The 14,390-nt window shown below is 43.6% G+C and overlaps 1 protein-coding gene across 2 annotated transcripts in view; it reads right to left on the bottom strand.

Moving 5' to 3' along the window:
• Positions 1 to 919: 919 nt before the first annotated feature.
• MAML3 (mastermind like transcriptional coactivator 3) overlaps positions 920 to 14,390 on the bottom strand; it is a 373,092-nt gene continuing 359,621 nt past the window's right edge. For both annotated transcript variants that reach the window (XM_044300780.1, XM_044300788.1), the window contains exons 3-5: positions 13,136 to 13,363; positions 11,307 to 11,388; positions 920 to 7,071 (exon numbers count right to left, since the gene is read on the bottom strand). In XM_044300780.1, the coding sequence (XP_044156715.1) occupies positions 6,092 to 7,071; positions 11,307 to 11,388; positions 13,136 to 13,363 (1,290 nt within the window). In that variant the 3' untranslated portion in view covers positions 920 to 6,091. The remainder of the gene's footprint in view (positions 7,072 to 11,306; positions 11,389 to 13,135; positions 13,364 to 14,390) is intronic.

Here is a 14,390-nt window from a genome sequence, read left to right as displayed (position 1 = left end):
GATCTACAGCGTGTAATACATAATGTCACACTGCTCATCTCTTAATCAGATGATCTTGAAAACAGGCTAAGGCGCCATAATGTCAGAATAATTGGTGTGCCTGAACATACAGAAGGAGAGGATGCTGTGACATTCTTTGAGAAATAGCTTGCTGATAAAATTGGGAGAGATAAATTATCTCCACCGTTTGCTATTTAGTGGGCTCACCGTGTACCATTCTGCCCACCAGGGGCGCCGACAAGGCCTCTTCTGATTAAAGTCCTGCATCTCAGAGATCGAGATGCAATCCTGAAAGGAGTAAGAGACTGTGCGGATCTTACTATAAATGGAAATCGTATCTCCCTGTTTGCTAACTTCTCTGCAGAAGTCCAAAAGAGGAGAGCACACTTCCTAGACGTCAATAAACGACTGAGATCTCTACAACTTCCCTAGTCAATGATATATCTTGCCAGACTGAGAGTGGTAGAGAAAGAGAAGACACACATGTTCGATACTCCGGAGGCGGCGTGTCAATGGCTGGATGCGCATGAAAGGGATCTCTGCGGAAACACTTGAAAATATGGCATATCCTTACTAGTACCTGAAGGACGTCCGATTCATTGAGGACTGCAGGGCCATATATTGTTTCCTAAAATATATATCGTTGCTGAGTTAATGTTGTTGCATGCAGGGGGAGGAGGGTTAGTGGGGAATGTCCTGTTGTCCAGGGCCTCCCCTTCAAGCCTTATCCTGGACGACCTTGAGGTTGTTGCGGGTTAAAATATCAAGGGAGGCCAGGGCCCATAGCTGAGTAGTACTATTGAGGCAGATACATTGCTTGTCTTGGTGGTCTGCTCTCATATTACAGGTTCAGGTATTTTTTGTACCCCGGTTCCCTTGCCGTAGAGGGATATGTCTAATCTGTGGTTTTGGTGTATGTGGGGGGGGAGGGACGGGTTTGGGGGAAACTTGAGACAGAGTATATGCCTCATATTGGACCATGTGGTGGCCCCCCGGGGGTGAGCGGCAGCAGGCAACTGTTTTTTCTGGAATTGGTTTGATGATGGGTACCCTTAGAATTATTGCCTGGAATTTAAGGGGAATGGGCCAGACTTCTAAACGCCATGCGATTCTCAATGCTCTGTAAACATGCCAACGCATCTACCATCTGACAAAACTCATGGATGGCACATTAGTATTTTAATGCACAGTTCTATCCCGTTTGTCGCTAGAGACACATGCATGGACAATAAGGGAAGATTTATATGTGTGGACTGCTCTATTTTTCTTTTTAGGTTGATCCTGGTAGCAGTATACATTCCCCTGCCGTACTACAGTGAGGTTCTGAAAAAAATACTAGTGTTCACAGCCCAATTTCCTGGTGTCCCCGTACTAATGATGGGAGATTTTAATATGCACATGGACAAGTCTCTGAATAAGTTCATTCCAGATGCTTGTGCAATGGGCTCCTCACCCTCATCGCTGGCTAGATTGATATTAGAAGTAGATATGTGTGATCTCTGGAGGGCTAAACATCGGGAAGAAAGGCAATATTCTTGCTACTCTTCCTCACATAATTCCTTGTCCAGAATTCATCTAGCGCTGGGATCCCTGTCTTTATTGGAACTGACCCAAGAGGTCTCTTATCTCCCCCGGAGTGTATCTGACCATTCTCCTATTCTGGTGCGGTTGACATTAGGAAATTAAGGGCAAAATTCAAGACCTATTTGGCGTCTAAACCCATTCTGGCTTCAGCTTGTGGACACTGGCAGTACCATTTCTAATGCACTGGTAGAATTTTTCAGTTCTAATATAGGAACTTCCACTACCCAAATAGTATGGGATACAATGAAGGTAGTAAGAGGTGTCTATATCAAGAGCATTAGTGCCCACAAGACCAAAAGTAGGGCTCTATCTGTAGAGCTATCCAATAGAGTATTGACCACTGAATCCAAATATATAGCAAATCCAACACAGGAAAATGCCACTAATTGGAAAGGGGCACAGGGGCTGTTAAAGGAACATTTAATAGAAAAAGTCAGAGATAAACGGTTCTTTAGGACCCAGAGGTATTTTATAGAGGGTGAGAGTGCCAGTCATTTAGCCACTGTTATTAAACCACAGTCTGGCCCCTCCTGTATACCCTCTATTAGGGATGTACATGGTGATTTAATTTCCGAAGATTAAGATATTCTGGGAGTATTTTCATGCTCATTTCATGGACGTCTATCGGTCTAGGCTTACAGTCAGCCCGACGGATAGAGAGAATTACCTGATGGGCATTTCCTTGCCCAATCTATCTACGAAACATCGGGAGATGCTAGATGGGGATATCCGGCTGGAGGAACTTGAGTTCATTTCTTAATGAGAAGGCACCTGGGGGGGATGGCTTGCCAGGGGAATTTTATAAGAAGCACCAGGATTTTCTACTCCCACACCTACTCAATGTTTTTAAGGACTCATATCGGGCAGGTTTTTTACCTAGTTCGATGAGGGAGGCGATTGTCGTAGTGCTTCCAAAACCAGACAAGGATCCTACACAGGTAGACTCTTATTGTCCTATCTCCCTGTTAACGGCGGACGTTAAAATACTGGCCAAGGTTCTAGCTAATAGATTATTAAATGTTATTAATGAAGACCAATCTGAAAAATCCACATCTCTAAATCTTAGACGCCTATTCCTGAACCTCCAGTTGGATAAGGTGGAAGGGGAGAACTGTCGGGCTGTGATCTTACTCGATGCGGCCAAAGCTTTCAATAGCGTCGGGTGCAACTGCCCTATAACAAACCTAGAGCTAGGATTAGAGTAATTGTAGGGATTTCTCCGGCGCTGGCACTGGAGAGGGGGACGAGGCAGGGCTGCCCATTGTCGCCTCTCTTGTTTGCTATAGCGGTGGAACCGTTGGCTTGCCTCCTTAGAACCACACCGATATTCCAGGGCCTCAGAAGAGGGGACTTGGAGGAGTGTGTGTCGTTATATGCAGACGATATGCTGCTGTATGTTGATTTGGTCTCATCCATAGACCCTATTATATCCCTCATCTCCGAATTTGGCAGGCAGTCTGGACTACTTATTAACTGGAATAAGTCTGTGATACACCCATTGTCTTCAGTCCTGCAAAATTTCTGTCTTGATCATACTAAACTTAGGGTAGTATCCTCATTTAAATATCTGGGCGTCGACATCTCCATCAATCCCCATAGATACATACCCGACAATATAATGCCACTACTAAGTTCAAATCTATGGCTGCCTCTTGGCATAAACTGCCCATATCCCTAGTGGGTAGGGGCAATCTGATTAAAATGGTGCTAATGCCACAACTTTTATATATGCTCCATAACTCTCTAGTATGGATCCCTATGCATTATTTTTACAAAATCCAACAAATATTTTGGTTCCTGCTGTGGAAGGATAGGAGTAGAATTAAATATAAAACTCTACAAAGGGCCAAGGATGCGGGCGGCCTGGCGATGCCCAAACCCTTACTATACTTCCTCTCAGCTCAGCTGCAACACTTTAAGGAATGGAATGTGGCGGGGGGAGTGGGGAGAGGAGGTAGGCTTGTTGCATGGTTGTTATTTGCCATTAGCAGTCCTGGAGGGGGATGTGGACCCTAGATTGAAATCCGCTCTGATTTTGGGGCTTATGAGGGGGGTGTGGACTAAGGCTAGAGAGATCTTGGGTGTTTCAGGACTGTTGAATATATCCCCCATCTGGAATAATCCTGTCTTACCTGAACTATCCCAATTGACGGGGTTCTCCCAATCGGAAAGTAAAGGAATTTGGAACATTGGCCAGGTATACTCCCAGGGACTGTGCTCTGAGTTTGGCCTCCCCTCCATGCATTTCTATAAATACTTGCAGCCGAGGCATGCATTAGATGCGCAATCCAAACTTTCATCACTACAATACTTAACTAATCAGACGCTTGATGCTGTGGTGGCAACAGGCTCTTTCAAAAGTCTATCTTTCATTGCATGGGGAATTCTTGAAGAAATTCCCGATTCGGATAAAAACGAAATGGGAAAAAGATGTGGGAACAATCACTGATACCCAGTGGGAGGAAACGCTTGCAATAACCCCAAACCTATCCCTCAGTGAAGCAGCTAGGCTATCGCAGCTGTTCATGTTACATAGAGTATATAAAACACCAATATTTATCTTTAAAACCGGGTATAGAAGTGACTCCTGCTGTCCGAAATGCGGGGAGGCAGGGGCTGACTTATTTCACATGTTGTAGAGCTGTGGTAACCTGAAAGTATACTGGCATGACATTCTACAACTAATAAATAAAATATATAGCGCAAACTTCTCCCCTGATCCCAAAATGTGTCTGCTTGGTATTTTTGATGCGGACAACTTACAGACGCCTGTTATTACAGGTATTAAAAGAATGCTATACCAGGCACGTAAAACCCTGGCAGCGAAGTGGATACAGCCGCTTCCTCCAGTTGTAGCAGAGTTTACTGCTAGGCTGAATGTAGTGATTCTGGAAAGGGGGGTATATCTCAAATGAAATTGCCTTTCGAAATTTTAGAGCATTTGGGGTCTTTGGATGGATAGATCCGGAGTATGTAGCCCATGGCTGGCTCTTAATAGACGCCTGGTAAGCATTATGGGATGACATTTTTCAGAATGTTGGGTGAGTGGGAGATGTTAATGGAATGCTGTCGCTGTCCCTGGGGCACGCCATCGCCCCTATTTTCTCTTTAATTGACAAGAAATGTGTGTTATTCTAAACCGCTGCTCCCTATGTATGGTTTATATTAGCCAAATAATGATATGTTATCTGTCTCAGGGGGGAGGGAATTTGTTGTGGGATTGCACTCACGGATAATTTTTGAACTAACTATGATTGGTTTGTCTATATGATGTCTTTTTGAGTCCAAATGACTTGTATCTTATGACCTGACGTGCAATTGTTTTGTACATGTTAAAAAAAAATCTTTTAATAAACAATATCTGAGAAAAAATAAAAAAAATATAGCGTAAATGAAACAAAAAATCCAGTCACTTTTTCTGGGTAAATATTACACCAAAGTCATTGAATTGACTATGATTGCTGTTTTGGCACAGATGGGTCTTATCTGGTGTAGCAGCAGTGGACATGCACTCTCAGTTACCACAAAGACGAATGTATATGTATGGCTGTATACAGTGATTCTCAAGTGGACATCTACATTCTACTGAAATGACCAGTTTTTGTGTTTTTTTCCTCCATTTTATTTATACTGTAGTAGAAGCTCCAAAAATGTGAGAAGCAACAATGACAAGAATACATTTATAAAAAGAGAATTTCTAGTTGCTGGAAATACAGGAAACTGCTGTGCTGCTCAGCCCCGTGTACAGGACAGTATCCGTCTACGTGTACGTTAATACTTATCTGTGACCGATAAAGGTATGGCGGTTCCTTATTTGTATCCAAAATATCATCTAGCTGTTAGTTTTCCTGTTTAAATACCACACATATAGCATCCATTTGATATATAGCAGTGACAATCTGATTAACAACTTGTGCAATCTATGCATTCTATCTACCTCTATAATTTACTTAGGCTTTATTCATAATGATTCCACTCATCACTTTAAGGGTATGCCATATTTTATTCTACCTTGTCTTGTTTCCAGAAGTACCGCTGTGACACGTGTAACAGCTTCCTCCCCATTCATTTTTTAACATTATGCTTGACGGCTAAGCCTGTTAGCCAAAAGTATCAGCAATAGCAAATAAATTATTTAACTCCATCTTGAAGCATCTCTTCTTCCTTGATATAAACATATTTCATCTTCTTGTATTACTGTGCAAACCCTTCGCCGCTTTTGCCCTTGTCTAGCCCATGACGACCAATAATGATCTTTCTCCATGGAGCTGACTAGCTCTTTCACCTCTAGTCAACATCTACCGTCTGAGGCTATAGACCATGGAAAATCTTTCTCCACCGAACCCTCATTTTAAAACATGCAGTGCTGCCGCCACCTCAACGGGGATGCTTCACTACCTGACATTTCTTGTAACTGCCTGCAGTTGAGCTCATCTGTACAGAACAGACGGACAGGTATACTGTCATTTTCCAATTAGCCCAGCATCTTTTTTATTTTATTTTAATGTTAAGACTGATTTCCAAACAATTCGTCAAGTTCTTGCATCCATTCGTCTCCAGGTCCCCTGCCCATAATGGAGTCTACTAAGTCTGTACCATCTGCTAGACCTGAAAAGGGACCAGCGCTTGCATCGGTATAACTGTATGACATGTCCTGACCAGGATTCCTGTCATAACCCTGGCTCTGGTTGCTCTGAGGAAAGTTTCCACCAGGTAATTGCTGTGTTTGAGCTTGACTAAAACTGGCCATACCCGGTACACCAGGGTTCATACTAGGCATTATTTGTCGGGATTGATTGGTGCCCTGCTGCCCAGGTAATGACTGCATCATTTGTCTGCTCATTGCTGGGTTTAGGGCTCTTACTGCTCCCGTACTATCAACAACACTTTGACCAAGTCCTTGCTGAAAATGCTGTTTGCTCATTCTTGACTGCCCAGATTGCATCGGATAACCTGATCCATTGTTATAAGCCCCCATTTCACCACTAGTTCTCATTCCTTGCAATCCCCGTTGGGGCCAGTTTTGTGCACCCTGGGGTATGGATGCCATCATGTTTTGCAGTCTTGGGGCCTGAGCTCTGGTCATAGGTTGACCTACAGGCCCTTTCATTTGCTGATGTTGTTGAGGCATCATAGAGTTTACGAGCATATTCTGGCCAAATCCTCCAACCATTCCCATTGCTTGTCCAGAACTGGGTTGCCGCGGACCTTGCACAGCACTATGGGCCATGTTTATGCTGTTTTGGTTTGGGTGCTGCATCATTTGGTTTATTCCTGTGTTCATGCTGTACATGCCTGGCTGACTTGATGATGCGTTGCTATATGGAGCCATTCCCATTTCTGGCTGCAGTGGTCCTGTAGGCATTGTGCCTGGATTTTGTGATGGACCCATTGAGAGCATACCGGTATTCTGTGCCATCATTCGGGATGCTCGCATATTCTGAAGAGCTGCTTGGTTTCTAGCAACTGCAATATCCTGTGGAGAACCTGAAAGCAAGAAGAGAGATCATAAAATGAAGTCAACTGGATATCTGAATGCATGGACCTAATTTTGGAAAATCTAAGAATTTAGACTAGAAATTTGAACGCTGATAATTATGAGTAGTGTTGAGCGCATCGAAGCCGAACGACTTCGATCTGAATTTCAGGAAAAAATGTAATTGCCGTGAAGCAGAGATTCCTCATGCTTTGTGTTAACTAATCAATTTTTCCTGAAATGGCGGTAAAAAACCCCCAGACATACTCACCTCATCCATTTGCTCGCTGAGAGGCTGTCGCGCCCATCTTGATTGAAGATACTGTGCAAAATCCTGTGCGGGATGACGTGTGACATCACCACACCAGTGCACTGGCTATGTGCGGTGTCTTCAATCAAGATGGCTGAGACGGCCTCTCCGCGATCAAATAAATGAGGTGAGTATGTTTTGGTTTCTTTTAAACTTGTTTAACCTCTATTGTAGTATCAGATGCCATGATCAGCAATGAACACGGCATCTGATGGGTTCAAGGACGGGAAGCGGCACGATCGCCGTTCCCTGTCATTGCACCCGCTACATACAAAGGTATGCGCTTCGTGATGAAGTAATTAGTCACGAATCGAACTTCTTTGTGAAATTTGGCGAAGCAGCTGAATCGAATCATCATAACTAATTATGAGATATATACACTGGGATCTATATAGATAATGATTGTACAGGAGTTCCATCAATGTCCACAAAAATCTGTCATATTTTTAGGAATACTCTGTCATTTTGGGAATAATGTGTCTATTTTTGCGTCACTATACATTACAGGATATTTATGTCACATGCCATATAACCATATGTCAATGTACAGAACATGCACTGATGCCACTTGTGAGGTGAGATCTTAATACTTACTGCACACATAGTCAATCCCATTTTTGTGATAAGACTTTGCATGCATTGCAGCAATTACACCATAAATGTATTCTTTCATCTGAGCGTTCCTGCATTAGGATGATTAATCCGTAATTCCTATCAGTGAAATCCTATTTCCAGTGATAGCACATTATCAACATTTTATGAAATACATGTATTGTACATTGGTATGTTTGGAAAGTGTAAGGATAGAATCAATACCACACCTAATTTCAGGCCAGTGCTTTAGTGAACTAAGAATTCTTCCTCTGCACATTCAGGACTATTAAAATGTCAATGGTCAGCTCCTGATCAATTTTCTATCAATAATACCATCTGGAAGAATACACTGAATCTTGAATAACAATGTGGCACTCTGCCAAAGGTTCAAGACGTTGCAGGTGGAAGAAGAAAAACTGAAATCAATGTAATATGAAAATTGCATGCCGTGCTGGGGTTATGATGTGTAGTCAAACATGTGTAACCTTGATCGATAAAAAAGTTAAAAGCCACGTGTGACAGGCATCCTGAAATGAGGAAAAACAAGTGGTGCTCCAGAACGTCTGTTACTGTGCGTATCTGGTATAATAACTGTGTATTATAATGTATTATAACCTACACAACCATTATTCTAAGGTAAATACAGTATGTGTTATAGAGGAAATACCTAACATGGATTGTGTTTCACACAGTTAAGGACACCTTGAACTTAGGACATACCCACATTTTCACCCAGGCAGGCCCTGTGATATGATCATACTCGGATGCTCTCCCTTGCCCTGCGCTGGATCGCGTAAGGCAAGGGCTTTTTTGTCTATGTTTTAACACGGCTAGGCAGAGACTTCCGCTTAGCATTGTATTCGGTGACATTACCAGCTCTGATCGGCGGGCTTAAGCGCTGCCCTAGCTGTTTTACAGGCTACGGCAGCGCTAAAGCCGGGCCATTAGTGCCGGGGACGTCACCAAATACACTGCACCTAGTTTTGCCCATCGAGAGCCCAGGACGTCACTGGATCTCATAAAAAAAAGCCTTTGCCCTAAGCAATTCAGAGGGCTTCTATCAACAGATTTGTACCTATGAATCTGGCTGACCCGTTACATGTACGCTTGGCAGCTGAAAGCATCTGTGTTGGTCCCAAGTTCATATGTGTCTGCATTTCTGACAAAAATGATGTTTAAATATATGCAAATGAGCCTCTAGGAGCAACAGGGGCGTTGCTATTACACCTAGTGGTTCTGCTCTCTCTGCAATTGCTGCACCCTCTACACTTTCACTTTAGGATAAGTCAGGGGCTAATCATCACACCTGGATCTGTCAATCAAAATTCAGAGGGTGTGGCAGTTGCAGAGATTGCTGATCCTCTAGGAGTAATGGCAATGCCCCCTTTGCTCCTTTCTCAGCAATGCAGGCACATAAGAACATGGGACCAACACAGATGCCTTCAGCTGCCAAGTGCACCTGTAACAGGTCAGTTTCATTGGTACAAATCTGCTCACGGATGCCCTTTAACACCTTTTCGACATCGACCATGTACATAAGGTAAGGGTCAGTAAATATGGCACCAGCTCAGGAGATGAGCTGGAGCCATAGCCAACGGGAGACGGCTGTGTTACACAGCTGAAACCCACAGGGATAAGAAGACACCGGTATTACAAATGGCATATGGTGCAGGATGACGCTCATTCTGATTGTTGAACAGTGAAATAAACTGGACGAAAAAAACTAATGCACGTGTGACTCGAACCTACGTCTATTACTAAATAACACTACAGAAACTGGAAGACCTCATTTTTTATCATTTCCCTGCTGTAAAACGCTTACGGTATAGCACAGCACACACTGCACGGCATTAATACAGGATGACGCGTCAGACTGAAGAGCTGGGTGATTGAAGCCTCTGTCTTGGTGTCTCTGTGTGGCATAGAGATACAGGCAGAGCAGCAGGCTTTATCATGACATGATGAATTATTATTATCTAGCAGCTGGAATGGCCTGATCTATGCAGTAATCCCGCCGGCAGCTAAGAGGTCAGGAGCATCAATCTTGGCTTTACTATTTCCAGACTGCAGAATCTGTGTGACATGCGGTCAGGATAACTTATGGTACACAGGGAGCAGACACAGGTGTCATTGCTCCGGTAATGCCATATCTCTGAAGCCGGTGTGAAGATAATAGACCTTCATCAATACTGCAGGCTTTTGTTTTTCTGCTAACCACTTTTTTCTGTGGAAGAACAATATCGTTTAGCTGGCACTTTATCTCTGCTAGCCGAGATATATCGCTGCCCGGTAGAGCAGAGGATTTGCTACTGGCCATACAATGATCCAGCCACTTCCAGAACGTTGGGAAGGTTGTCATCTCGGATAAAAATGACAATTTGGATCAAACGACTGATCAATCTCTGCCTTGATCTGTGGCGTACTCAGGGCTTCTATTGTTGGGATGCAGATCTGTTGTTTGGTATAAACAAATAAAAAAAAACTACAGCACCCGTCAATGACCAAACAAAACTAACATGGCAGATGAATTTTGAGATGGATATCTGGTATTGGGTGCAGCATGGGTCAAGACATGTGGAAGTAACTACATGGAGGAAGGAGGTGAAAGTGAAGAAGGAAAATAAGGCTTATTATAAGTGTGCGCTCCGTGACCGTATTGCGGACTGCATTTGCGGATCCGCAATATATGGGCGCTGCTCCGTGTGCATTCCGCATCACGGATGCGGACCCATTCACTTCAATGGGTCCGCAAATCCAGAGATGCGGAATGGTTCAGAACGGAAGCACAGAACGGAACCCTACGGAAGCACTATGAAGTGCTTCCGTGGGATTTCGTCCCGTACTTCCGTCCCGCAAAAAGATAGAACATGTCGTATCTTTTTGCGGAACGGCCGGATCGTGGACCCATTAAAGTGAATGGGTCCGCAATCTGCTGTGGCTGCCCCACGGTGGGTGTTCACAGCACGGCCACAGGTAGCACACTTTCGTGTGCAGGAGGCCTAACAGTCAGGGAGAGAAAAATGGCAGTTAGTGGAGAGCAGAGGATCAGTCTGAAGATGGCAGCCAGGCAAGAGGGTTGAAAAGAAAAAGTATACGTTTTTTACTGGATTGTGCAGGATACAAGAATGTTGTGTGCTTCGTTTTTGTATCCTTTTTTTTCTAACGTATATGTCAAACGGAGGCATAAAGAACCCACCCTAACACACAATTTTTATACAACTTTTAGCAGTTGTAATTGACAATCAACTTTTTCTGGGTTTGCGGCAATGAAAAAAGAAGAGGGGCATGTGCACTTTACACATGGGATGTTGTGGGTGGACGCAGTCCGCTACTTGCTCTTACCTTGGAAAGGATTGACTTGCTGGACTCCATAAGGGTTCCTCTGTTGCTGGAGATGCTGCCGGTTCATGTGCGGCTGTTGTAACTGTAGAGATAAGAGAATGATGGTAAAAGAGAATAAAGGCGTATTTACAGTAACATGACATGTATATAACTGTATATAACCATGTAAAGTATCGATCAGCGCTATTCTGTGTGTGACACCCCTCAGGGTGGGATGTAAACCTGATGTGAGGGGGAGTGAGATGCCACACAGGCCTCTTTATAAATGTAGCGCATCTTTTTCCAGTCACGGTGCCAGAAAAATCCCATCTACACCATACACCAGCTATCAGTGTCTCACGTAATTTGCTGTACATATGCTGGACCATCGGTGGCCCCTTTGCTTCTGCTAAGCCCCACCCACTTTAGTTTTTAAGCGGTGAGAGCAGTGAAAAATTGTAAAAAGTAGCAAATTGGCATACAGCCAGTGCCAAATTCCTCTAATGCTTCTTAGAAAGGCCATTTAGGTCCATAATTGGGCTTCAAATGATTACTCCTTAGCTAAAACTAACATTTACACACATAGTCAGTGAGGTGAATAGGGAATCATTTAGCCTTAAAGAGTAGAGGGAATGTGGAGAACTCAAAGGAAATGTAGAAGAATCACTGGTCCAGCAGCATGTTAGCATGTTGTACTCTGCTTGTGTGATGCCTCAAAATGGAGGACGGAGCAGAGCCCAGTCATGCCAGATTGGACAGATCACTCATTAAGTGTTCTGCCCAATCATAGAAGCCACTGTGTAGACATACACCTATCCTTCACTAATCTCAACAAGAACTCTTTGGACACCAGATATGAATTAACGCCTTCAACACCCTAGATCACCGGGGATGCTGTCATTGAACCTTTCCTGCTAAGGCTGCTAGCATTAACACCTTTACTATTGTGGTTCACCAGGGATGATGTGGCCATTTACTCCTTCACCACCCCAGAGCAAAATGAGAAAAGTGTAACAACCCCAAGCCACCTTAGGTCCCTATTAGACTGCCAGATGTTTGGACCAGATGAGCGCTGATCTAAGATGAAAGCACGGCGCTCGTTTACATTGGCCTGAGCAATTGTTCCTCCTTCATTCAGTTGTAGTGATTGTGAGCAGCACATCCCTCATTACACAGGGAGATCTGCTGCCAATAATGGGGCATCACTCATCCTGAAAGAAGTTTGCTCATTTATTGGCAATTATACATGAACGCTTGTCCCCAATTACTGGCCTGAAAACTGTCCAAGCTAATGGGGGCTGAAGAGGACCCTGAAAATATATTACATTTTGCTTTCTCCTCTGCTTGACTCCTGTTCCCCACAACAATTTCAAATCAAAGGGCCAGAAATGCTATAGATCTGCATAGGAAAACCCCAGCACATGGCATACGCTAAGCAGACATCCTGTAAAAACTGTTACTATACATAAAGCACTTGGAAACATGCACTGAACTATGGCGGCTAGGGGGCGCTGTTGATTCACAAAAATGCCGATGAATGATTTCATCAAACTATAAAAAAGAAATTGTCAGATTTTCCCATTTTTCATAGCTTGGCAGATGCAAATATGTTGTTTCCTCTGCTGGAAAAAAATGCATTGATCAGTATGGTAAAAGGATTCTATATATTAATATATGTTTTTTTTTTTAAAGATATTGTCTTTGGGTTGTGGCTGGCAGGGTATGTGAACTCTAAGGAGTATAATAAAGCATATCACATACCGTGGTACCACTGAAAACTGTTGTGTGAAGCTCCACACAAAGCAAATAACAGTGCCCCATGTAGAGCTATGACTCGGGCGTCACCGTACCTGTTCAGCTAGTATCTGCTGTTGTTGCTGTCTCTGCTCCCTGAGAAACTGCTGCTTCTGCTGCTCCATAGCATGTAGCTGAGCCCGTTGCTCTATAAGCATCTGTTTCATCATTGCGGCTTGAGGCTGGCTAGGCATGAAGCCCGGGGCCCCTGGGTTCCCACTTGCTCCTGGCACAGACTGTTGAATGGGTCCAGCAGGTCTTGACATCCCAACCGTATTCTGCTCCTGTAAAAAACAAGGAAATGCTGTGATTATTGGCCGACGCCAAACACTGTGCGCGCCAATATTACTGACCGCAGGCAATGTCATTAATATTTATGGTGCATAAATCCCTCATATCCTACACATTTCCAAGTACAAAGACTGACAGTGGAAATGTCGACCTGAAACGCCCAATTCAATATACCGGTTGGTTAAAATAATCCAAGGGCTTGTAGCTTGTGGGCTCCCACCCCAAACATGCAAATTCATTCCTGGTATACAAAATGGCTCACATCTAGTAAGACTGTCAGGTATACGTTATGCCAGTCAAAGTGGAGGAGGTGCGGGTGATTTTCTGAAACGATTTGAAAATGTGCCTGCCTCTTCATAAATTTGATGCACTTTGACCTCTTAAAAAATCAAAGCTGCATCTACTATGACCCTATATCTAGATACCTCACGCTTTTCTTATATTTTATAGAGATAATACATAGTACCGATATATATATACACCATAGTACAGGGCGACACGTAGCTGTGTGTGGCATAAGATCAAAGTGTTGAGTTACTACATCTCATGTGGTCATGCTGCGGCCCTCAAGGTCTACCCAGCAGAGGGCCGAAATTTTACCCTGCTGGATTTTTGCATGACTGCATTCACACATAACTGTGACTGGCAGTGCGACACTTGGGATGTGTAGTCTGATCCTATACGACACACAATAACATTTATAGGGTGGGGTTTGGCTTGTCAATTGTGACAACTGGCTGGTTCTAAGCATTTAATTACACAGAGAGGTTGACTGAATAGAAGAATATTAAATATGTTACATGTTGATTTAGGGATATTTTACAATGTACTTGCACCATTTGTTAACACTTAGGGGGCCATTTATTAAAACCGGCTTTTTAGATGCCAGTCTTGCATAACTCCGGCGGTGTGCGCCTCCTGTTGCCGTATTTCGGACCGCATTTGCCGTTCTGTGGGCATTCCGCATCACGGATGCGGACCCATTCACTTCAACAGGCGTAGAAAATAATGAATGAGACA

The sequence above is a fragment of the Bufo gargarizans genome, chromosome 1 (genome assembly GCF_014858855.1).
Source record: "Bufo gargarizans isolate SCDJY-AF-19 chromosome 1, ASM1485885v1, whole genome shotgun sequence".
NCBI classification, from domain to species: domain Eukaryota; kingdom Metazoa; phylum Chordata; class Amphibia; order Anura; family Bufonidae; genus Bufo; species Bufo gargarizans.
The sequence above is the reverse complement of the archived record's forward strand: the minus strand, read 5'-3'. Positions and strand labels throughout refer to the sequence as shown.